At 37.5% G+C, this 24,835-nt stretch overlaps 4 protein-coding genes across 9 annotated transcripts; all 4 read left to right on the top strand.

Annotated features, from left to right (window-relative positions):
- On the top strand, positions 83-6,370 carry LOC109711004 (probable phospholipid-transporting ATPase 8). 2 transcript variants are annotated; one of them, XM_020233879.1, is made up of 12 exons: positions 406-546; positions 829-893; positions 1,042-2,372; positions 2,469-2,579; positions 2,955-3,231; positions 3,403-3,491; positions 3,571-3,676; positions 4,013-4,222; positions 4,316-4,441; positions 4,607-4,705; positions 4,931-5,122; positions 5,439-6,370. In XM_020233879.1, exons 3-12 carry the CDS (start codon positions 1,222-1,224, stop codon positions 5,946-5,948), a joined length of 2,871 nt encoding a protein of 956 aa, XP_020089468.1. In that variant the 5' UTR covers positions 406-546; positions 829-893; positions 1,042-1,221; the 3' UTR covers positions 5,949-6,370. The 2 variants fall into 2 exon arrangements, with proteins under 2 accessions (XP_020089461.1, XP_020089468.1); XM_020233872.1 differs by lacking the exon at positions 829-893 and having other exon boundaries at positions 83-546.
- LOC109718394 (phosphoglucan phosphatase LSF1, chloroplastic) lies at positions 9,776-17,869 on the top strand. The gene is made up of 10 exons (XM_020244624.1): positions 9,776-10,186; positions 12,169-12,275; positions 12,618-13,086; positions 13,738-13,809; positions 14,360-14,481; positions 15,048-15,263; positions 16,054-16,162; positions 16,260-16,369; positions 16,550-16,697; positions 17,477-17,869. The coding sequence occupies exons 1-10, from the start codon at positions 9,878-9,880 to the stop codon at positions 17,594-17,596; spliced, it is 1,782 nt and encodes a 593-aa protein (XP_020100213.1). The 5' UTR covers positions 9,776-9,877; the 3' UTR covers positions 17,597-17,869.
- LOC109718402 (peptidyl-prolyl cis-trans isomerase CYP38, chloroplastic) lies at positions 18,138-21,730 on the top strand. Of its 5 annotated transcripts, XM_020244644.1 has the most exons (8): positions 18,281-18,414; positions 18,524-18,905; positions 19,001-19,322; positions 19,808-20,007; positions 20,460-20,695; positions 20,832-20,974; positions 21,180-21,251; positions 21,358-21,730. In XM_020244644.1, the coding sequence occupies exons 2-8, from the start codon at positions 18,733-18,735 to the stop codon at positions 21,583-21,585; spliced, it is 1,374 nt and encodes a 457-aa protein (XP_020100233.1). In that variant the 5' UTR covers positions 18,281-18,414; positions 18,524-18,732; the 3' UTR covers positions 21,586-21,730. The 5 variants fall into 5 exon arrangements, with proteins under 5 accessions (XP_020100240.1, XP_020100233.1, XP_020100256.1 ...); XM_020244651.1 differs by lacking the exon at positions 18,524-18,905 and having other exon boundaries at positions 18,138-18,414; positions 19,032-19,322; XM_020244667.1 differs by lacking the exon at positions 18,524-18,905 and having other exon boundaries at positions 18,330-18,414.
- Positions 23,146-24,714, top strand: LOC109724959 (putative pentatricopeptide repeat-containing protein At3g23330). Its single transcript, XM_020253997.1, has one exon. The coding sequence runs from the start codon at positions 23,146-23,148 to the stop codon at positions 24,712-24,714; it is 1,569 nt and encodes a 522-aa protein (XP_020109586.1).

Below are 24,835 nucleotides of genomic sequence, written 5' to 3'. Positions count from 1 at the left end.
GAGGGGTCTGCTGCGCAAAACGTATAGATGAGGGGTCTAAATGCATTGTCTCAAAAAAAATAATAAAAAAATGGTGTGTCGGAGATCTCAATGGCGGATTCCGATCACTCCCTCTTCCGCTTCCTTTATTCCCTGTTCTCCAAACCCTAACCCTAACCCTAACGGTAAACCTAGATGGCCGGAGAGAGGAGGTGGCGCCGCCGCCCCCCTCCTCCTCCTCCGGCTTCCTCCTCCGGCGGCGGCGCCGGAGGGTACTCGAGGGTGGTGCACTGCAACGACGCCGCGGCGGCGGCGGCGGGGGCGGCTAGGGTGGTGTATAGGGGGAACGAGGTGGCGACGACCAAATACACGGTGGCGAATTTCGTGCCCAAGTCGCTGTTCGAGCAGTTCCGGCGCGCGGCGAACGTCTTCTTCCTCGCCGTGGCGTGCGTCTCCTTCAGCCCCCTCGCGCCCTACCGCGCCGTGAGCATCCTCCTCCCCCTCGTCGTCGTCGTCGGGGCCACCATGGCCAAGGAGGCCGTCGAGGATTGGCGCCGCAAGCAGCAGGTATTGCAAACCCTAAGGATCCGATCTTGCACTCCAAATGTTCGACCTTTTGTCGAATATATCAATTTGAATGTTATCAAGGTTGAACTTTTGATGAATTGCGAATTCGGCCCTGCATCATATTTAAGAAATACTGCCTAAGCATCCATTTTTGTTTTGTTTTGTTTTTTTTTGTGATTTTTTTTTGATGATATAATGTGCCTTTGCTCCTAAATGATGAGTTGCAATTTAGTCTCTGAACTCACCTGAATAAATTAGTCCGTAATTTTATCTGATTTTCAGTTACATCTACATGGTGGGAGTAGTGTTCTATCGAAGTCGAGAGCTTTGAACAAAAACATAAGTTGGTAAGACCAGGGAAAAACCTATTTAACTGATGAAATTAGGGGCCAATTTGTGAATTGGCGGGGACCGTTATATCTTTTCTTTGATCTGTTTTAATTGGTGTGTTTTGCTTAAGAGTAAAAATTTTTTTTATTATTTTTTCTACATTAGGATATAGAGGTCAATAATCGGAAGGTTAAAGTGTACAACGAGGCGAATTCTTTCCATGAAACTGAGTGGAAAAGGCTTCGTGTTGGAGATGTAGTTAAAGTTGAGAAGGATGAGTTCTTCCCCGCAGATCTCCTTTTACTTTCGTCGAGCTACGAAGATGGAATTTGCTATGTCGAGACCATGAATCTCGACGGAGAGACAAACTTGAAGCGGAAACAGTCGTTACAGATCACATCATCTTTAACCAATGACCAATCTTTCCAGAAATTCAAGGCATTGATCAAGTGCGAGGATCCAAATGACAAATTGTATTCTTTTATTGGGACAATGTATTTTAATGGCGTCCAGTATCCTCTATCTCCTCAACAGATTCTATTGAGAGATTCTAAACTCCGAAACACTCAATATGTCTATGGTATAGTGATATTCACAGGACATGATACGAAGGTCATGCAGAACGCAATGGATCCACCTTCAAAGAGGAGCAATGTCGAGAGGAGAATGGATAAAATAATTTATCTCCTTTTTACGATTTTAGTTGTTATTGCATCGATTGGTTCCATCTTCTTTGGAATCAAAACGAAGGGAGAAATGAGCGAAGGAAACTATATGTGGTATTTGCGGCCGGATAAATCATCGATTTTCTTCGATCCTAGGAGAGCTGGGTTGGCAGCTTTTTGTCACTTTCTTACAAGTCTCATGTTGTATGGTTGCTTGATCCCTATCTCATTGTATATATCTATAGAAATTGTTAAAGTTTTGCAAAGTACATTCATAAATCAAGACCAGAAAATGTACTGCGAGGAGTCGGATAAGCCTGCCAGGGCTCGCACATCAAATTTGAATGAGGAACTTGGTCAGGTGCATACCATACTATCGGATAAAACGGGTACACTGACTTGCAATTCCATGGAGTTTGTGAAATGTTCCATTGGTGGTGTTGCTTATGGTAGCGGATCGACTGAAGCAGAGAAAAGTTATCGGAAAGATAAAGAGATTAACTACTTTGAGCTTAAACCTCTGTCTTCTGGATTTAATGGGTACGAGAGATTAGTTAAAGGATTTAACTTCTATGACGATCGTTTGATGAATGGACAATGGGTTAAGGAGCCTCATTCAGAAACTGTACAGATGTTCTTCCGTGTTCTAGCTATTTGTCATACTGCCATTCCTGTTGTAGAGAGCAAATCTGTGTCTTATGAAGCCGAGTCCCCAGATGAAGCAGCTTTTGTTACGACTGCAAGAGAACTTGGTTTTGAGTTCTTTCAAAGAACACAGATGAGCATCTCATTGCATGAATTCGATCTGAAGATTGGCAGAAAGGTTATTAGGTGCTCATTTCTTGACTATATTACTTCTCTTTATTTTAGTATTCTACTTTGTAGGTGATTCGTTTTTCGATCTAAATTTCCTTCTCTTAATATCAGGACATACAAACTTCTTAACATCTTAGAATTTAGTAGTGCTCGCAAGAGAATGTCTGTCATTGTGAGGACTGAGGAGGATGAGCTATTGCTTTTCTGCAAAGGAGCCGATGGGTTTGACTTTGAGCCTTCTGATGATAAATCTATCAGTTTTTTATAGATTTTCGCTTTATAGTTTATACCCTGCACAATTGTCAATTTTCATAAATAACCTTGCATAATCTGAATTGTATTTCTGATCTTGAAAAACTGAATGGGCATATATGCTCCTCTTTTTTAAACCTTTTTGGATACACTGCCAACTTTTCTCCATGAATTGAATGACTCCCAACTTTAGGCTAGGGTATTTTTATAATAAACCCCACTTTTAACGGTGTGAAATTCAAATTTGCAAGGGTATTTATCAAATAGATGATTTTGTAGGGACATACATGTAAAAGCCTTTGATTGTTAATTTTAAGCTCAATTTTCTTTTCCTATATGGTCTAGTGTAATCTTTGAAAAGCTTTCCAAGGATGGACAAGTGTTTGAGGCTGAGACTAAATGCCACATAAATGAGTACTCTGAGGCAGGTCTTCGAACCTTGGCAGTAGCATATCGCAAGCTCACAGAGGAAGAATATAGGATTTGGAATGAGGAATTCTTAGCTGCCAAAAGCTCTGTCAATGCAGATCATGACATGATTGTGGATGAAGCGGCTGAAAAAATTGAGAAAGATTTGATTCTATTAGGTGCTACAGGAGTGGAGGATAGATTACAGAAAGGGGTAAATATTTAACTGAAATTAGAAATTCTCTATTTGGTGTAATGTACATCAATTTAGTAATATTAAGTCACCTATAGTTTTATCATTATCTGATGCTTGTCACAATTTTCTTTTTAGTTGCATGTCTGCATGTTCTAAAATTAATTTTCTCAACTTCTATCATTTTGTTAGGTCCCTGAGTGTATTAACAAGCTTGCAGAAGCTGGAATTAAGATCTGGATTCTAACTGGTGATAAATTGGAAACAGCAGTCAATATAGGGTGAGTGTCACTGATGTTTTAAATCCTAGTTTTCATTATTTATTATTTTGTGGCGAACATCATATTTGTGATCTTGCAGGTTTGCATGCCATTTACTGAGGAAAGAAATGAAGAATATTGTCATCAAGCTCGATACACCAGAAATTAGTGTTTTGAAGGATGGAGATAAGGAAGCCATCAAAATGGTATATATGTCAAAGAACCTTCTGTATGCTTTTGTACCAGTTGGAGCTGCTGCAAATGCTGTTTTGAAGATGTTAGAGAGAGTGCTAAGAGTTTTCTCTTTGATATCTTCCTATAGCTTCCCTCTGTAGGAAAGTAGAAACTTCAAATACGAGCTTCTGCTTCTGGGTCTCAAAAGCTTATTATAGCTTTCTACTAGTGAAAGCTCCAGACTTTTCATTTGCCAAATGCTTAGAAACTGCTATTCTGAGTAGAGAAGCTGTTCCTAAGGCATATCAAGTAGGTGCTTAATCTATAATAGCTTGATTCTTTTTCTCAATTTCCTGTTGCTTCATCAGGCTATAAATGAAAGAATCGCCAATCAAATACGTGAAGCTCAATCACAAGTTTCTTCATCAAAAGGAAGTTCTGTATCCTTCGCTCTTATTATTGATGGCAATTCGCTAGCTTATGCTCTCTCGAGTGGTCTAGAGAACTCATTTTTGGATTTAGCAGTTGATTGTGCATCAGTTATTTGTTGTCGAATTTCACCTAAACAAAAGGCACTGGTGAGTGCTTAAATGACTTTTGCGTGTTCTTTTTTTTATTTTTTAATTTATGCTAGCTAGAAGTAATATGATAGGGATCTCAAAGGATTTCAGGTTACTAGATTGGTCAAAAGGAGGACTAGAAAAACTACACTAGCAATTGGTGATGGAGCTAATGATGTTGGTATGCTTCAAGAGGCCGATATTGGTGTCGGAATCAGTGGTGTTGAGGGAATGCAGGTTTGTTTATAATTGAGTTTGTTCCTTTGTAGTTTCTCATTTTGGTGAAGATAAATACTGGCAGTAAAAGTCTTTGGGTTTTTTTTATGTATATCTGTGCAAATTCTTGTGTCTATGTTTCTCACAAAAAACCCTCAAAGTGATTTCTTTCTTTTTTAATTACAGGCAGTGATGTCTAGTGATTTTGCAATAGCCCAATTTCGCTTTTTGGAGCGTTTGCTCCTGGTGCATGGGCATTGGTGTTATAGGAGGATTGCGGCCATGGTAATAGGATTCACTTTTCTCTTTCATTCAAAACTAATCTAGGTAGGCTAAATTAGGGTTTCTACGGCAATCAGATCATGTGTTGTATACTGCAACAATTAGAACAAACAGTGGCAATTTTCTTCTTCATCTAGCTTATAATTTAATTGAAATTTATCGGCTTCGTGGTTTTTGTCAGTGAAGATTGACTTTCACTGTTTTTTTTTTATTTTATTTTCTAAACAGATATGTTACTTTTTCTACAAGAACCTCGCATTTGGCTTTACCCTCTTCTGGTTCGAGGCTCATGCTCTCTTCTCAGCACAACCTGCTTACAATGACTGGTACATATCTTTCTACAATGTCGCCTTCACTTCCCTTCCGGTGATGGCTCTCGGTGTGTTCGATAAGGACGTCTCATCCGCTATTTGCCTCAAGGTGCGTGTTCTCCCTTTCGTTTTCCCCCAATATTTTCTTAATCATTGTGAATAGCGCATAACAATTCATTATATGAAAGTATTCGGAAACTGTAGTCTGTATGCTTTGGCCGTTCACTCTTACACGTAGTTAGATGGTCGGTACTACTACTATTCTACATTGTAACTTCTATGCCCATTTTAGTTTTTAGATTGCTCGATATCGATCGACCAAATATATGACACCTTTATTCATGAAACTATCCTCGATCGTTTGATCGTGATTTCACCTGCGTTTTTCTCTTCTCCTTTTCTTAAACGAAGTTCACATTTGGCAGTTCCCTTCATTACACCAAGACGGCATACGGAACATCTTCTTCAGCTGGCCCCGCATACTAGGCTGGATGCTGAACGGAATAATCACCGCGACGATAATATACTACTTCACCACGAACGCCATCCTCGACCAGGCGTTCCGCAGCGACGGGCGTGTCGCTGGGTCTGAACTCCTCGGCGCGACCATGTACACATGCGTAGTGTGGGCCGTGAATTGCCAGCTGGCGCTCTACCTAAGCTACTTCACCTGGATTCAGCACTTACTCATCTGGGGCAGCATCTTTTTCTGGTATATATTCCTGGTTATCTACGGCTTTTTCCCGCCCACCATATCCACGACCGCCTACCGTGTTTTCTTGGAAGCCTGTGTTTCGAGCCCGCTTTACTGGCTGTCTTCTCTATTCATCGTTGTCGCTGCCTTGCTGCCCTATTTTTCGTACCTGACGTTCCAGACGATGTTTTTCCCGAAGTATCATCACTCAATCCAGCGAGCAAAAACCGGGGATTCGTGATGCGGTACAGCTACTCCGCATTCGAGATTTTGCGCAACAAATTACACATTACTGTTCATATCGTTTGTATACCGTAAACCCCCTCACTGTAATGTATAGCGCGGAATAATCGGTGAATCGAAGCAATGAAGGGATACAGAGAATCGAGGTTAAAATACATAGAATGAGAAGTGTGGAATCACATCCTTTGTGCTATTCTTTGAGTTTTCTGAGGGTCAGGTGTTGGGAGAATATACTGCACCAATCTTATAGCAAGTACTTCATAGATCTGATAAAGCAAGGTTTTATTTGAGTTAATGGGGAGCTTTTTTCTTGCGGAAATTGTTGTTGAAACAACTCTTTAAGGATTATGCAAATATATATTTATGTAATATGTGGGATAATTATCTATATAGTATATACCGCTCAAAATTTGTGAAATATTTAATATACGTTTACTTTTTCTTTGTTTCGAATATATTTCTTGTATATTTCTTTATTATTAAAAATGATTCCGCCGGTAGTACTTGTTGAATCATTTTAGATTAAATTTGAGTTAAATTTCTATTAGAGTTAAAAAAAAAAAGTTAAAAGATCTATTTTGTCTTTAACTTAAAAGTAAACAAGAAATGCCGGTGATCGTTGAAGGATATATTTAAAATGATCAAAAGTCAAAAAATATATATTTTTTCCTAACTTAAGGACAAATAAAAAAATTGGTGATGATAAAAGAGTATATTTGAAAAGATAAAATAGTAATTTTATAAAGATAACGGCTGTTTCTAATAGTTCACTAATAGAATTTATCTTTAGAAGTATATTGGAAAGAACTTGTAACATTAAAAAAAAAAAAAAACTTTTTAAGGGTCTATAAGCAATTGCTCGTGTATATATCTATCTTTTTTTAAACCCTTTATATAGTTTTATATTGGAAATACAGAGGAATTTTGCTCTACAATGGAAAATGATCATCATTCGAGCTTCCATTTGGTTGGAATAATAATAATAATAATAATAATAATAATAAAAAATTGGGATAAATAAATTAGTAATAATATTGCAATTTCCATCTTAAAAAAAAAAAAATCTCTCTCTCTCATATAAATTTTTTTTCTTTTTTTTTTTTTCCTACTTCCAACTAAAGCGATCGATGCACTTTCCCAAACATCACTAACAAGTACACTAATCTCCACGTGGCGACATTCTAGTGGGCCCCACCAGATTTTGGCGCGAACTTCGTGGATCGTTATCGGCGGGCCCCACGCCCGCGAGATATTGCTCCCTGGACCCGGTCCACCATCCCCTACCCTCTTATCCCATCTTCGAATCCACCCACCATTGCCCACCAAAATTTTGTCCTCTCCAAAATTTTATTTTATTTTATTTTTTATTTTTATTTTATTTTTTGTAAGTGATGTAGTTAAGGAGTTGATTGATTGCAAGGGTGAAATTACAGATTAGTCCAAACTTCTATTTTGGTTTACTGAATAATTTTTGAAATATACATCACTTACAAAAATATTATTCTATATTTTCATAAAAAATATTATAATTTGAGATAATTTCATAATTTTGTGTATAAAATAACAAATATGCATATGCAATCATCTAACTATATGAACAAAAAAAAAAAAAACTATACTACTTAATTTCTGGGTAGATTGAAAAAGTTAAAAAAAATTTACAAGAAGGTGGTAGAAATCTTTCCTCTAAAATAGTTATAGTAGGACAAATTCCAAATCAATTTTATCATGCTATGTGAATTAATAACATATGTAATTAAGAATAATATAATAATTTATATTAAATTAATATGTTTAAAAAATTATTTTTATTTATTTAAGAAAGTATGGGGATTTATATTTGATTGTGTTGTTACATTTTATTATTAAATGTGAATTTTAAGTTTTATAACCCTTGCATGAAGATTGATGCATTCACTTAACTTGCATTCAATGCGAATTGTGATAACCTCACATTCGTAATGAGGTGCAAGTTACATCTCGCATTCATTGTGAAATCTATGCATACTCACACCAAATTGTGAAACCTTTTAACTATTTAATACTATCGTAACCTATACATGCATTCATATTGCATTCCTATAACCTTTTGATAACCTATACTCTTGCATTCATGGAGGAATGCAAGTTAACTCCAAGCCATTTAATTCTAGTAACCTATAGCTTGTGATGCCTATATATAGAGTTCATTTTCATTCATTTGAAGATACAACTAAAGCTATTTTTATCTACTTGAAAAGAGAAAGAGAAGGTCAAAGAAATGTGTTCTTTTGGTGGAGCTTTGGGCTCATCTACTTGTGCAGAGTTGGTGAAGCCACACGACGAGGGTCGAGCCGTTGTATCCTGGAGGGGACAAGTCAGTGCTCTACTGCATCGGTTCAAAGGCTTTGCCAACCGCAGAGGGCTTGAATCTCCTTAAAGAGAGCGAGATATCCGTGCCTCGGCTTGATCGACTCGTTGATATTTTTTAAAAATTATTTTGTTGCTAACCTCTATTTTTTGAATATTTACACCAACAATTTTATTATGCTTACACTAGTTGCCAACTCCTGCGTTGCACGTGAATATTTTTTTAATTTTAAATAATAATTTAATTTTAATAAAAAAGTCTAATTTATAGGATTTACAAAAAAAACCAATCCTAATTATTTGCGGAGATAAATTTTTTTTAAATAAGATTAGATAAGATTCTATGTTAGATATGGTTGTAGCTAGATATGTAGATATGTTAATTGCATACCAAGTTTCTTTTCCATTTTTATTGGTAAATAGCAAATTAAATATTTATTTAATTATAAATAAATAATATTAATTATGTTAAATAAGACTCAACAATTCGCCTTTTATCACTCAAGAAAAAAGTAAAAATTTTTATTATATGTGACACCTTAGGATTTGGATTAATGATATAAATAAGTTATAGTTATAATATAGTTAATTCTCTTAATTCAACTATAGTATTTTGGTCGGTGACTACACGTACGGGATTAAGAGGTTAGACGTACTAAAATTAGAATAGTTCCAGAATGAGTAATCTTGAAAAGTGTGGCGTAATATAATATACATAAAGAGTCCAGTCATGGTACTTGTAAGTTTTTTTACGTTAAATCTACCATTTTAATCATTTTTATCCATTAGATCACATTATTCAACCATTCAATTCTAAGGAACTATTATTATCTTAACCACACATTTTTTAATCCAAAGATCGAAAACCTACAAACACCAACGACTTAGGTATTTTTAAAAGTATAGAAACTCCAGTTTATAATATTTTTATATATATATATATATATTATTGGCGAAAAATGGCAAACAACAATGATCGGTACTATTTGAAACATTCATTCCATATATATATATATATATATATAAAAGTTGAGCTAGAATACTATCGGTAGTAAACGAGTCATTTTACTACCGATTTGTTTTCGATGATAGAACTTCCAAATTGACGGTCGGCTCCGTTGAACATGATCTATATCATTTGAAGTGTTTAGAAATCAAATTTCAAATCTTTTCGACATCATTTGCCTAATGATCAAAGGGTTTCAAAATTTGTAATTTTAATGGTCGATAAGAGGCGTTTTCTCGTTCAACGGCGTAAAGATATCCAAATCAATTGAATTTTTATTAGAAAATTTTTTAAACTATTTAAAACAAGATTTATACTCTTTATCTTNTCCTCTCACCCGCTCACACTAGGTCTTTTGTGCCTATGACACCTGCTGCTCTAAAAACCGCGCCCCAAAAGTGCCCTATTTATTAGGTGGACCTGGGCAAGGTGGTGCAGTAGCCACCTGGCGTATTAGTATATATACTCTCTCTCTCTCTCTCTCTCTTACACTCTTCACGAGATGATGCGAAGAGGGGGAGGAGGACGACGACGAAGCAAACCCTAACTCAAACCCTAGCGAGGCCCCTCCCATGGCGCTCCACCTCCTCCTCCTCCACCCCCACCTCGCTCCTTCTCTCCCCGCAAGGATCGGCCCCGCATCCTCCCCGGTCCCTCCCCTTCCTCTCGATCGGAGAGGGTTGGGGTTCTCGAATGGGGAATTGAGGGCTAGGAAGCTGCTTCGCTCGACGCGGGGGTTCGCTAGGGTCAGGGCGACGGCGGATGGAGGGGTGAGGAAGATGAATTTGAACGAGTACATGGTGACGCTGGAGAAGCCGCTGGGGATCAGGTTCGCGCTCTCCGTGGATGGGAAGATCTTCGTGCACGCTCTCAGGAGAGGGGTAATTTCCTTTTCTTTGTCACATATTTTCTCAAAATTTGTCCGTATATTTTATGTGTCTTTTGCTTAGCTTCTTCTCCTCTGAGTAAAAATGGCAACTTTGAATGGTTTTGTGTCCTACAATATTAAGTTTAAATTTAGTTTAATAGTAAGGAAGTGGCATTTTACACATTTTATGAGTGTTAGTGCATTGTCTTTCAAAAATGGGAACTTTTTTTTTTTTTGTATCCCTGATTTTGGATGTGAAGACCACTCATTTTGAGTTTTGGGCAACTCAAATTCCTCTTTTGTGGTTGTGCTGATTGTTATTTGTGGAGAGTTTATCACAGTTTTTTTTTATTCAACATTCTCTTATCTCCAACTCTTTTGTGCTTTGGACACCGAGGGAGCGGCGGAGTCCTTTGCCTCTTCTTCTTGTTTGTGAAAAGTGGTGCCTTTTCATGATCTAATGGATGTTAGCTGTGAGGAACTACTGAACTCAATCACTTGCTGCCGTTACTCAACAGTTTTCTGTTGAGGTCTACGGGAAGTATACTAAGATGGTTCTGTATGTTTTCTGTCGAGCAGTCGTCAATTGATGATGCCATATTGAGAGCTAAGTACGTAGACACGTATACAGGATAGTGGGTACAAACACGACAAGATATAGAAATGCCGAATTGGCAAATGCTCAAAAACAAGGGTACGACTAGCGTAGGATGCGCCAATGGATATACATTTTACCGTATGTGTACATTACTGCATACATATATGGGTTTAGATTCCGTTAGTTACGGAAGCATGCATATGAACAATAGGCACGATTTTGATACATGTAGGCGCGTACACATGCAAATGGACACATGCAATTTTGCATATATTTACTTCTGCGTTCATTTATGTATTTAAGTAGGAATTTGGTATTGCAACCTATAACATAATAAATCCACTCGAACTTCTCCAATTTGTTCACCATAAAATTATATGTCCATAACAAAATTTAGTAATTTGGATTAGTTTGTAGGATTCTTAAAAGATTACATTATTCCCTTCTCTGTCTCTCTCTCTCTCTCAAAGAAAAATAAAGCAGAAAAAAAGATTCAATTGGCAAGGCATTGTGGACCAATTACGTCGCCGAGAAGCGTCTATCTGACAAATATCTAATTCATCTACGGGTGCCCTGTGCAATCCTATCCCACGAGTCCCTTAACGATATTATTTTAGCCTAGAGTTTCTATCAAGAGAGATGAGCACTGTCTTTTTCCTTCCTTTGGTATGTTCCACAGTGGGTGAGGCAAGATGAGTGAGCACCTTCCTTTGGTTCGCTGGCCACTGCAGTTACAGCCAGTGACCCATTCAGGTTGGGCTTGATTTGGTAATCATCGTTCACTTTAAGAGAGGAGTATTCATGAGTTGCTAAAATAATTGACACTTAATCCTGTTTGAACAGAAGGTCCTAGATTTTAAAAGAATATTTGTGTCTAATACAGCAAACTGGATATAATTGGAAAGATTATAAATTATGCGTATTTTTGATTGCATTTTATGTCACATGGGAAGAGTTCCTACAAGTTCAGCAGAGACATATTGTATGCCTATTATATGCCAATTTGCTAGCTGTCGATCTTCCAGATCAATATACCAGAGGAGAGTTGGGAGATCTTCCTTTCTCCTCTATTTGATGAACAGATAGTATTAACAGGCTAACCAGTTTATTTGTGAACTCTGATGTTTCTTCTACAGCATCACTTTGCTTGGAAAATTGTTTGAGGAACAACATTGTACCATTCGCCTAAAGTTTAAACTCCAATTTGTTAATTCTTTCCTTTTTATTCATTTTATTTTATTTTATTTTGTTATTATTATTATTTTTTATAACATCCTGTTTTCTTTGTCCTATTTGTAGCATTCGATATTAGGTATATTACATGTGTTTGCAATGAATTCTACTCTTTTGTTGGAAGGAATTACTGAGTTAACGAATTTTCATTGCTCTTGTGGAAGGGAAATGCAGAGAAATCACGAATAATTATGGTTGGAGACACATTAAAAAAGGCAAGCAAAACATCAGGCGAAGGGTTCATGGACATCAAGGACTTAAGAGATGCAGAGTACGGCACTGATTTCATATAGAATCATAATATCCACAGTATGTTAGAGCATGAAACTGCTATATACATTATTTTAGATAAATCGGGTAATCACCTACAAGAACAGAATAATTACTTAAAACTTTTGTGAAAATATTATATCCATCTGGCATGGGATTCTCATGAACTTTCACATAATGCATCCATTTTGGTGCAGAAAAGGTAATATAGGTAGTTCAATATTAAATAAGCCCATGCTTTTCATTTTGTGATATCGATGTGGATAATTACATGTTCATGTTGTTAGTCCTTTCTGATTTGTCATTTACATTCTTAACCCTTTCTCCTTTTCCTTTCCCCCAGGATGTTGTTAAAGGATACCCCAGGATCTTTTAGTCTTGTACTGGAAAGACCATTTTCTCCTTATCCAATCAATCAATTACATTTACATGGAGAATATCATAGCTTATTTAATAGAGGGCGGGTCCCCCAAGCTACTTGGAATAAAACCGTCTTGGCTCCAAATCTGCATCCATCTTCCGAGGGGAGCGGGAATTGTGGGTTTGCCGTATTTTCTCCCAAGTTTTCAGGACAGCAAGGATGGATGCTTCTTGCAAGTGAGACAAGTGGAAACGGTGATAACAAAGTCCTGGAAAATGTGGGTACTTCTGGTAAACAAATAAGTGAAATTGTGAATATATTTTCTGAGGAGGGGAATGAAGATGTTGACTGGGCTTATGGTAGCTTCCCTCTAGAGGAGTATATTAAAGCACTTGATCGAGCTAAAGGGGAATTGTACTACAACCACTCACTTGGCATGCAATACAGCAAGGTAACAATAAACTCAAAATGTGCACAGGAGATTATTTCATATGAAATGATACCCTTTAATATTATATAATAATTTCCACTTAAATGGTTTCTTATACTTTTCAGCTGATCATGTTGCTAACTGCATCGAACAATTAATTCATGTGCTTTATTTACCTTTGGACTAGTGCTGGTACTTGTCTGCTGTTGTCACAAGACTTATTCATGTGTGTGATTTGTATCAATATCCTACAAAGTAGTTGCAGGATATGGTGTAGTCAACTGACTGCATAGTATATATGTGGAACGTTTGTACATTTGTAGTTTATATAGATTTCTATTTTCAAACTCTAGTCCATAAAGAGAAGAAACTAATAAGCATGAATGCAAATAAAAATAAAAAAAAGAAACAAAAGAAAGAGACATTGAGTGTATACAAGGACTTGTTACTAATTGTAGTGGCTATATTTGAAAGAATATAATGGAACTTGGGCTTTTAAGTGAGTAGCATCATCATAAGATCGCAAAATTTAATATCCATATGCTTTTAAAATGCTCCTTATTTTTACCTACATGATATGTATTTCTTTTATTTATCCATAATTTATTTGTTTTTCTATTTATCTTGTATTTTATTTATTTGTCTATTTATTGACTTATTTAGTTTTTGCAGGTTACTGAGCAAATATTTGTTGGATCCTGCATTCAAACAGAGAAAGATGTGGAGATATTGTCAAATTTCCTGGTAGTTTTCTTCTTTTTTTTTTTTGACTTGTAAATAAATAAATAAATTGTTATTCAGTTAATATTGGTGCAACTACTTATGCTTACATGCTTTATGTGGTTGCCCATCTCCAGTCCTACTTTAACGAATTCATGCACTATACAATTTGGTGTTTATGTATGTGTGCATGCATGTTTACAAATCTAGGTATTCCTATTCTTCTGTCCTTATTTCACCTTAAAAAAAGATTTCTTGTGGGATTAAATTGCTTCAGCATTAATTTGGTCTAACAGTCTTTTTCCTTCGTAAGTCTGATTTTGGTGATTTTGGTAATTATCTAGGCAGTTGGCAATTACCTTTTATCTTGTAAGTGCTACACTTCCATGAAAGATACACATGTTTCAATCAAGGCAAACTTTTGTGTCAATATTAATTCTCTTGCATCTTTGTAATAGATATCTGAGCATATACTCACATTTTGTCTAGTATTGTAATGGTTTTTTCTTTGAAAGCTAAATATGATAGTTGCAAGATCTCGTGTCAATTAACCGTTTTTTCATATTTGATTCAGGGGATTAGTGCTGTTTTAAATTTCCAGAGTGAAAGTGAGCGCGCGAACTGGGGAATCAATTCAGCGTCCATCAATGACTCTTGTCGTGAGAATAACATCCTGATGGTTAACTACCCAATAAGGTAGGATTTTGCTCGAGTATTCCTCAAACAGCAATGAATGCTAAAAGAAATATTAAAAAACAAGAGAGGTAGCTTTAAACCTTGTACATCCTATAGAAACTTCATTTTGCCTATCGTTTTTACTCTCTTTTTTTTTCTTTCCATTTTATCTTGCAAAATAATGGTGTTTATTAAATCAATTACCTAACTGAATGACCATTCCACAAACATGCTCTGAAAAAAATTAATATAATCTATTAAGGCAACATGTTCTGAATTTTCACATAAAACTAATATAATCTATTAATCTTGGAACTGCTAGTGTTTCTTTTTCCCCTTGGCAAGTAGAAAACCAAATGACACAGAGGGAGCATGTTGTCAGCCATATTTTCCAATTTCTATCCTGCTTAATACTGTCAGTGGTATTTTTTGCAACTCATATCCTTTTCTTATGTGCATGAATTTTACAATATTGACCACATCTCTTATAGTGTGATCATCTCCCACTCCTTTGTGAACTTTGTCATAATTGCAACTGTTTTTTTTTTTTTTTTTCTCTATTTTATTTATTTTGTGCTGTTCTTCAGGGAGGTGGATTCTATGGACCTGAGAAAGAAACTCCCTTTCTGCGTAGGGCTTCTACTACGACTTCTAAGGAAGAACTATCGAATATATGTGACTTGTACCACTGGATTTGATAGATCACCTGCATGTGTTATTGCTTATTTACACTGGATTCAAGATACTTCTCTTCAAGCTGCCTATAACTTTGTTACTGGTTTGCACTCTTGTAGACCTGACAGGTAAATCTACTTTACCATTTACAGTCGATTTTAAATTAAATTTCCCTGAATGCAATACTTTGCACAATAACTATGTAGCATTTACATATATACACCTGAATATTATCCATGTTTATTTCCCAGTAAAATCTGAAGTTTTGTATATATATACACCTTGAAAGTGCAGTTGTTTACCAAGATACTCTCAAAAATGCAGTAGTTTTTGTTATACTAAAAAGATTATTCTGAGAAGCTGCATTTTGTTGAGTACAAGGGTTCATTTGTAAGAAAGCTAGTTTTCAAAGGGCATAGATGAAGATACAGATACTGCAGGGTTGTAGTCAAGGATTTAAGTGTCATGGCACGGGGTCGTGCCGGAAACTTCCCGGCACGGTACGGCACGGTGCGTGCCGAGCCGTGTCGATGCGTGCCGGTCAAAAAAATTCTTGTGTGCCGACACATAATAGCATGAAATATTTATTTTCTTTAGCAATAAAATATTCTAACTATTTATTATATCTTTTTATCACATCTTTTGAACTTTATTGAGGAAATTACTTACTAATTTAAATAATAGAGGGTTTTGAGCTGTGCTATCGGTACGGGGTCTGTATCGTGCCGGTATCTTGTTGGCACGGTATGGCACGGTGGATACGGCCCGTGCCGACGGGCACTTAAAACCTTGGTTGTAGTAGATAAGTTTGTGGTGCAAATAACTCACCGATTTTCCTTAAATTTTGCTAATATTAGTATATATATATAGTCTGCTTATTTGGCAGTTAATGCCCCAACTGTTAGTTTTCAAATGCAGAGCAGCAATCGTCTGGGCAACATGGGATCTCATCGCCTTGGTGGAAAATGAAAAGCGCGATGGACCTCCAACACATGCCGTGACCTTTGTTTGGAATAATGGTCGGGAGGTATGTGATTTATTGTTAACTACTTAACAAGTTGTCATTTGATCACCGAACAAAAATGCTAAGCGATCCAATTACGTTGTGATATTTCATGCTATAGGGTGATGAGGTACAATTGATTGGAGATTTTAGTAACTGGAAAGACACTATAAAGGCTGATCATAAGGGTGGGTCGAAACATGAAGTTGAACTTAGACTACGGCATGGAAAGTATGTTTTTTTTCCCCCACTTCTACATTTTTCTTCACATTATATAATACGTTTGATTTGCTAGAGAAGCCCTTAGATTTCTCTTTCTTTATTTGCAAATACTTGTAGAAAACAATGCACTTTGAATGCTTCATGTTGAACCTCACTCTGTACTTATTGCGATGTTAATTTTTTCGTCAGATACCATTATAAATTTATAGTTGGTGGCCAATGGAGGCACTCAACTGCGCTACCCACTGAAACAGATGAACAGGGGAATATTAATAACGTAATAAGAGTTGGCGATATCGCTCGCATTCGTCCTGCTCCTAGTCAGCTGCATATAAAGGTATATTCCATATATTAGTGTTTCAGTTAATTACAAGTTTAGTTTGTCAAGTTTGATATGAATTTTCATTCCGTCCTCAGGGTTTTGACAGTGACAATTTAGTCCGTGTAGTTTGACTCCCATTTCGATTTTCATTTTTAGAATTTCAATTTTCACGATGTAGTCACCGATGTTTTATCCGAATTTCACTTTAGTCCTTCTAATTTAACTAAGAAAAGCTGAAGGATGCTTGCTTAGGTGCCGCGTTTTAAGATGCTATACTTAGAAGGACTTGATTATCATGCCTAACAAACTTCTGGGATTAAATTGTTATAACTGAAACTATGAGGATGAAACTGAATTGGAGTCCAAACTTTAGGGACTAAATTGCAAAATGAATTTCACAATTTATGGAAAATGCTTCTTGTATCCCAAAAATGGGTGTACATCTTACACCCGCGATCCGAGGGTTGATAAAAACCGAATTGATTTTAAGTAAAATTTAAGAAAATTGATATGACAAAAATGATCTTAGGATGGAATTGGTGTAAGATGTACACCCCACTTTAGAGTGTACCAGTAGTATTTCTCACAATGTATTATATATTTTGCAGTGTAATCCTAAAACTTCGAACTGTTACAATTGGGTGCCTAAACTTTGAAGTTATCTTGCATTCTTAGTACTTCCCTTGGATTCTATTATTTAAACAAACAGGGCCACACTATTTCAAGTCCACGAAATAGGTAGGAGAGTAAAAATTAGCTACATGATCTAAATTTCGGTGATCCAACAATGGCAGGATCCGACGGTTGTGAAGGTCATCGAGAGATCGCTGACGGAGGACGAACGCTTCTTGTTGGCTTTTGCAGCACGTCGGATGGCGTTCGCCATCTGCCCCATCAGACTGGCTCCGAAGTAAAGGAGATGTTGCCGAATAATAATCTGAAGATAAAACTCTGCACAATTGGCAGGTAACCTGCCGAAAGTCGACGAGACCTTATCTTCTCACGGAAAAATAATTGTTGTGTAGCACCGAAATAAATGTCGAATATAGTGTGTGTTTATGTATTTATTCAAGTGGATGTTGCATCTTGGATCCTTACTATCTATCCATGTAAAAAAGACCGAGAATGATGTTTGTTTATTTAGTGAAGTTAATTCAAATGGAAGATGCACACCCTTTCACTCTTTATTCCATGTTTTCAGTTCTTTTAACAAAAATCATGGAGAAGATGTTTTTGTTGTATGAATTTATTTTTTGAGAGTTACTTTTTAGTGATTTTGGAGGGTGGCTTATACAATTTCGACACTCTAGGGGATACAATTGAAATTGTGTCCCTCTTTTTTTGTTTTTGTTTTTGTTTTTTTTTTAATTTTGGGTTTTATCCGTTTATCCCCAGTATCCAAATTCCCGACACCTTATCCTATCCGCACGTTATCTCTCTCTGTGGTGTCTCTTCCATTTCGCGCTCTCTCTCTCTCTCTCTCTCTCTCTCTCCAAAACCCTACTAGAGATCTCCTCATCTCTCTCTCTCTCTCTCGATCTCTCCATCTCTCCATCTCGAAACCCTAGATCAAATGGTGGCTCTCCTCTCATCCCCCTACCGCCCTTCTCCTCTCTCCCGCAGCTCCCACCTCTCTTCCCACCGGCGCTGCTCCGACGGTCGCCGGAGACTCCACCTAGGGTTCCGGTGCTCTTCCTCGACGCCTCCCCGTCTCGGCTTCTATAAACAAGATGTAACCCCTCTCTCTCTCTCTCTCGTTAGCCTTTCTTCCATTGTGCACTTCTTTAAGTAATCGGTTGCTCTCCTTGTTTGTGTTTTTGATATGGATTTAACTTTCAAAGGTTTGATTTGTGTTAATGGCCTTACGAGCAATGTGAGCTTCAAAAAGGTGAAATTGTGATTACTATCGGTACATTCTCGTGGAATTAGAACGGATCCTTGAATCATATCTAGTACTTAGCAAAGTTCTAATTAAGAGTAAAGAGATTTTTGAGAACATTTTCATTATCATTTTATTTAACGCCATTTTTATCAGAATTGAACTCCTCATATGGACTTATCTATGATGAGCTACGTGGAACTTGCAATATTCTTAGGGTTCCTGTGCAAAGCGTGGCAAAAAACAAAGTTCTTTCTTCAATTTACCTTTTCGATTTTGGCTATCAACGCTGTCACTTGCTATTGTGCTGATAAGAGTTTAAGGGCATTTCTTACCTATATTTGGTAAGTTAATTTTGTAGCACAGTAGGACATACCCTGTACAAATATTTCCTTGATTTATTTTTTTTTGTTTTTAATTAATTCCTTTCTGTAACAAGGTTTTTCCTTCTTTCTAAAAATTTCTCGCAGAGCGAGAAATCTTTTAGCCTGAAAGAATGTGCAATATCTGTAGCACTGGCAATTGGATTAGTAACAGGTGTGCCAGCAATGGAATCGCCTGCTCATGCTACCCCTGCAAACTCTTCAATACCTGATGTCTCCGTGCTAATCTCCGGACCGCCCATAAAAGATCCTGGTGCCTTGCTGAGATATGCATTGCCAATTGATAATAAGGCTATCCGAGAAGTTCAGAAGCCACTGGAGGATATCACCGACAGTCTCAAGGTTGCTGGTGTTAGGGCATTGGATTCGGTGGAAAGAGTAAGTAGAGCGAGCAAATATCTCTCAATGAATTTTGTTAATTTTTCTCTTACCAAAAGCACTCTAGTAAGATGATGGATACAATGTATGGATAGTCCCTGCCATAACCTGATATTTCAATTTAGTCTTTGGACTAATTGCAATATCGGGCTAATAGTACCAGAACTATCTATACCTTTTACCTTTGAAATATTTGGTTTACAGATTGAACCACATATCTTGATCAGTATTTTAGAACTTATAGTACCAGTTCATAGAACTGGCCAAATTGAGGATTTTGTCCATCTGTTGGGTCTTCTCTTATGTGCCTATATCACATTCACTATTCCAATTGTATATGTTAAACTATTTTGTGGTTGCTGCTTGATTTGATAACCTTTGAAAGGAGAAGTACATACTTTTGGTTGCTTTATTGATTATTTTCAGCTAGACTTTTGTGAGGAGCTCAATTATATTCTCATATTGAATTTTTATTTGATTTTTAGAATGTGAGACAGGCATCTCGAGCTCTTAGCCAAGGAAAAGATTTGATTCTGGCAGGTGTTGCTGAGTCAAAGAAAGCAGAGGCCCAGGAATTGTTGGATAAGTTGGCTGTTGGATTGCAAGAGCTCCTACGCATTGTAGAAGAAAGGGATAGGGATGCAGTGAAGCCGAAACAAAAGGAACTTCTACAGTATGTCGGAAGGTGAGATACATATGCATCAAATTCTTTTCGGAAATCAGTTTGGATCCTAGTGTTAGCTTCGAATTAGAAAAGTTTTGCCAGTTCTATTAGAGAAGAGTGTTATGGCACAGCTTGCTGCTATATTTTGCAATTTTACCTTTTTTTTTGATGATTTATTATGCATTTTCCTCCAGTATCAGGGCTTTTTTTCTCTAGAATATGATTTACAATGCCTATTTTACTTGATCGAAGTAAAATTATTCCATAGCACCATCTTCACGTGACTAGTTTATTGGGAATTGCTAAATTGATCATTGTGAATCACTTGCTTGTCTAAGACAAATTAGGTCTTCACTATTCTGACTCGCTAGATCATTTAAAAAGAAACCTTCTCAAAAGCACAAATTCTCATTTATACCCTTGTCATTGACTGCTGCAGCTGAGATACTTCCTCGGACGTTGCATTTCTGCAGTGTAGAAGAAGATATGGTGGATGGTTTCCCATATGAAGTGCCCGAAGAGTATAGAAATATGCCTCTCTTGAAAGGGAGGGCGACTGTGGATATGAAGGTCAAAGTTAAGGACAACCCCAACCTACAGGATTGTGTGTTTCGGATTGTTCTAGATGGGTACAATGCTCCTGTGACCGCCGGAAATTTCTTAGATTTGGTGGAAAGGCACTTTTATGATGGCATGGAAATTCAAAGAGGTATTACATTAGAAGGCTTACGAATTTTCGACTTTCGTTTTTACTATATATGCGCCTCCAAACATGTATTTTCCTTGTCTAACACTAATGTGAGCCAACAAATAGCTGATGGCTTTGTATTTGCCCCTTTCCGCAGCTGATGGCTTTGTTGTTCAAACTGGAGATCCAGAGGGGCCAGCTGAGGGTTTTATTGATCCCAGTACCGGAAAAATTCGTACCATTCCTCTGGAAATTATGGTTAGTGGCGACAAATCGCCTGTTTACGGTCAAACATTGGAAGTAAGTTGCTCTAATGCTTCGCTTCTATGTTTATTCACTTCATTCTCGTTTTTTTATACTTATTTTTGAAATTTCATCGTAAACAAATCAAGGAATGCAAAAAGTTAAGAGAACCAGCAACATAATACAATGCAATCATTGCTCATTAATGTATAATTCTCTACGAGTTATTCAATTATTAACTCAATAATGTGCTAATATTTAGGAACTCGGTCGGTACAAAGCTCAGACAAGGCTTCCTTTTAATGCCTTCGGAACAATGGCAATGGCTAGAGATGTAAGTCTTGTAGATGTCATTCTTATGTTTTCTGAAATTAAATGTATCAGCTCCTAACCTAAATTAGTTCCCCCCCACCCTTTCATTATGTTCTAATTTAAAACAGGAATTTGACAATAATTCTGCTTCGAGCCAAGTCTTTTGGCTTCTCAAGGAGAGTGAACTGACACCGAGTAACGCAAACATTTTGGACGGGCGTTATGCTGTGTTCGGATATGTGACCGAAAACGAGGACTATTTAGCCGATCTCAAGGTCGGGGATGTCATCGAATCGATCCAAGTTGTGTCGGGCCTTGATAATCTTGCAAACCCTAGTTATAAGATTGTAGGTTAATGAGAATACTCTTTTGTACTCCAACTACGTGAGGGTCCATTCTTTTCCAAATTTTTTCGCCTCCCCCCGGTTCTCTCCATATCTGTGTAAACTCGCGATTTGATCGGCTCATCTATCATAGAGCTCAAGTATTTTTTGTTCACTTCTTTCCTGAATACTGAAGTGATGGTTGATGCAAATCTCATGTGCTATTCCTGTTCTTCGAAACCGATTTGGCGCGGAGTCGGCAAAGAGGCTGTGTTTGACTCAAAATAAAAAGAGAAAATTGAAGCTAAATGTCGATTGTAAAGGAGAGTTGAAGGGGCTGGTACACCCCCACAAAAGGAAAAATTGCATATATATCTCCACAAAGTAGAGATATTGCATATTTTATCCCTCTAATCTACACAATATCTTTTATATCTCTGCAAACTTTGAAAACTCGTAAATATATCTCTCGACCAATCAAAACTTTTCATGTTTAAGTGCTATGATTGTTCTGCGCTTGTCGCGATCAGCAACGGCGTCCAATTAAATAATGATATCAACTTTGTATCGCTTGTTATTAATAATTCAAAGTCACCTGATTTGCTTCGATGCCTTCTAATTCAACTTAGTCTTTTTAAATAAAATACAATGCCGTTAGATAAGTTAAGAAATGTAAATTTTGAAAGTTGGAAGTTTGTAGGGGTGAATATGCAACATTCAAACAGTATAAGGATATGTTTTCAATTGTCCCAAATAAAATTGAGGGAGAAATGAGCTTGAGGGGCCTCTTTTGAAAGGCCTATAGTTTGGAGGCCACATTTCCCCCTTCTATTTGGGCATAGTCGGCGGAGTTAGGCGCCTCGGCGCCGTATTCAGTTAAATGGCCAAAATCGCTTTTTCGGCGACGTGTTCTATTTTAAATGAGTCGACATACAAATACACTCCCGCCTATAAACCCTAATCCGGAAGGTCGAAATAGCAAATCAAAACAATAATCTCAACTATTTCTCCAAATATAAACCCTAAATTATTAGGGTTTGAAACCTCTTGCGATTCCTCTCTTTTTCCATCGCCTAAAATTAATTCGGTCAAATTTTCATCTCATACCGAAAAATCGGAGGTTTGTTCATCCCCAATCTCCACAAGAACTCCTTTTTTCTTTTCTCATTATTTATTTAATAATTGTTACAAAAGATTCCATTATTTGCTCCCATGCGAAGAAGAAAACCACCATTTTTAATTGATATCATATCCCGAACCCTCCTTTTCTCCATTTTTCATGCTAAAATTAGGTTTTTTAGCACCTTCTCTCTCAATTCCACCTTAAGATCACATCTCAACTCAGGAAATCCAGTTTTGGCACTTACCAATTTCTTAGAATCCCAAAAACGAGGGATTAAACCCGACAAATTCACAATTCCATCCCTTTTGAAGCTCACTTTACAGCTAGAAAAGCCTCCTCTCCATGGCCAACAAATCCATGGCTTTTCTTTCAAATCCGGCTTCTTATGCGACCCCTTTGTCGGTACCGGATTGATCGAATACTACTTCAAAAACGGGTACTTTGATGCCGCGCACCAACTGTTTGGAGAAATGCCTAAGAGGGATGTGGTTTTATTCACTGCTATGATTTGTGGGCTTGTGCAAAATGGGTTCGGAGATCGAGCTCTGGATTGTTTCTTTGAGATGAAAGAGGGAAAAATTGAGCCGACAATGATAACGTTGACGAGCGTGTTATCCGCGTGTTCGCAACTAAGGAAGCTCGCATGGGGGAAAATTCTTCATGGGTTTTTGTTAAGAAGGGGCTTTGCCGATGATGCTGATGTTATACTGCAAACCGCGTTGTTAGACATGTACGGGAAATGCGGAAGCGCAGCATACGCCGAGAGAGTTTTCGATCAAATGCCCGAGAGAAACTTAGTTTCGTGGAATTCGGTAATTGGCACCTGTGTTTCAAATGGGCTATTCGAAGGTGCTCTTCAGTTGTTGCATGACATGGTATTTGAAGGTTGGCGCCATCCAAAACCTTCAACACTTGTGTCGGTGTTAAGTGTATGTGGTGCGACAGCGGACCTCTGGAAAGGGAAAGAGATTCACGGATACATAATCAAGTGTTGCGATAGCCAGTTTGCTGAATCAGAGAGCTTATTACTCTCTAATGCCATTATTGACATGTATGTCAAGAACGGCATCATCGAATCTGCGGTTTTGGTCTTCAAGAGGATGCTGACAAGGAATGTGGTAACTTGGACTATATTGATTTCGGGTTACGGAGCGCATGGATTTAGTCGAAATGCCCTAGATATGTTTACCCAGATGAAGGAATCAGGAATTAATCCCGACGGAATTGCTTTTCTGTCGATTCTGTCAGCCTGTAGCCACGGTGGGCTAGTCGATGATGGCCAAAAGCTATTCGATTCCATGCAAATAGATTATAGCGTCGCCCCTGAAATGACACACTTTGTGTGCATGGTCGATTTATATGGCCGTGCTGGGTTTCTTGAAGAAGCTCATAGATTTATCAAAACGATGCCCGTGGAACCGTCCAAGCTTGTGTGGAGCGCACTTCTTTCTTCTTGTAGAACACACAAAAAAGTTGCGCTAGGGGAGTACGCGGCTACGAAAGCGATAGAACTCGACAGATATGATGTAGGTAACTATGTCCTACTTTCTCGTCTCTACGCTGAGACCGGTTGGTGGGCGGATCTTTCGAAGGTGCGATCACTTATGAAGGAGTTGGGTTTGAGACCAATTACCGCATTTAGCTGGGTCGAAGTGAAAAGAAAGATATACAAGTTCACGGTCGGAGATCGAATGAAGGAATCGTCGAAGGACATCTACGATTTCTTAGAATCGTTGAGCTTAAAGATGAAGAGGGCCGGGCTTTTCCCGCATACATCAAATGTGGGTCATGATATCGATGAAGCGCAAAAGGCGAGTGATTTATGCGGGCATTCGGAGAAATTGGCATTAGCTTTTGCCCTAATACAATGTGCAGGACAAAGGGTGATAAGAATAGGTAAGAATTTAAGGGTGTGCAGAGATTGCCATGAGGCTTTCAAATTTGTGTCTTTGAATTATGACAAAGAAATCGTCTTGAAGGATCCGAATCGGTTTCATCAGTTCGCGAAGGGAAACTGTTCTTGTTGTGATTTTTGGTAGTTTATGCCATCCTAATTTGGTCATCCAATCTCATATACAGATATACTGTACAATAATGCAATGAATGTAGAAGATCTGGTCTTAATTTCTAGTTCTTTGAAGTGTTATTTTATTTTAGGAT

Source organism: Ananas comosus, linkage group 1, assembly GCF_001540865.1.
Source record: "Ananas comosus cultivar F153 linkage group 1, ASM154086v1, whole genome shotgun sequence".
In the NCBI taxonomy this organism is placed as follows: domain Eukaryota; kingdom Viridiplantae; phylum Streptophyta; class Magnoliopsida; order Poales; family Bromeliaceae; genus Ananas; species Ananas comosus.
Note: the sequence above shows the minus strand (reverse complement) of the source record. Positions and strands in the feature narration are given on the sequence as shown.

Bases quoted from the DNA above. Each gene is read 5' to 3' on its own strand.
- LOC109711004 (XM_020233872.1), top strand. From the start codon at position 175: ATGGCCGGAGAGAGGAGGTGGCGCCGCCGCCCCCCTCCTCCTCCTCCG. The intron at 2,373-2,468 runs GTGCTCATTTCT...TCTTAATATCAG, and splicing joins ATTGGCAGAAAGGTTATTAG to GACATACAAACTTCTTAACA. The intron at 3,677-4,012 runs GTATATATGTCA...TTGCTTCATCAG, and splicing joins ATAAGGAAGCCATCAAAATG to GCTATAAATGAAAGAATCGC.
- LOC109718394 (XM_020244624.1), top strand. From the start codon at position 9,878: ATGGCGCTCCACCTCCTCCTCCTCCACCCCCACCTCGCTCCTTCTCTC. The intron at 14,482-15,047 runs GTAGGATTTTGC...GCTGTTCTTCAG, and splicing joins ATGGTTAACTACCCAATAAG to GGAGGTGGATTCTATGGACC. The intron at 16,370-16,549 runs GTATGTTTTTTT...TTTTTTCGTCAG, and splicing joins CTTAGACTACGGCATGGAAA to ATACCATTATAAATTTATAG.
- LOC109718402 (XM_020244644.1), top strand. From the start codon at position 18,733: ATGGACTTATCTATGATGAGCTACGTGGAACTTGCAATATTCTTAGGG. The intron at 20,008-20,459 runs GTGAGATACATA...GCATTTCTGCAG, and splicing joins CTTCTACAGTATGTCGGAAG to TGTAGAAGAAGATATGGTGG. The intron at 20,696-20,831 runs GTATTACATTAG...CCCTTTCCGCAG, and splicing joins TGGCATGGAAATTCAAAGAG to CTGATGGCTTTGTTGTTCAA.
- LOC109724959 (XM_020253997.1), top strand. From the start codon at position 23,146: ATGCCTAAGAGGGATGTGGTTTTATTCACTGCTATGATTTGTGGGCTT.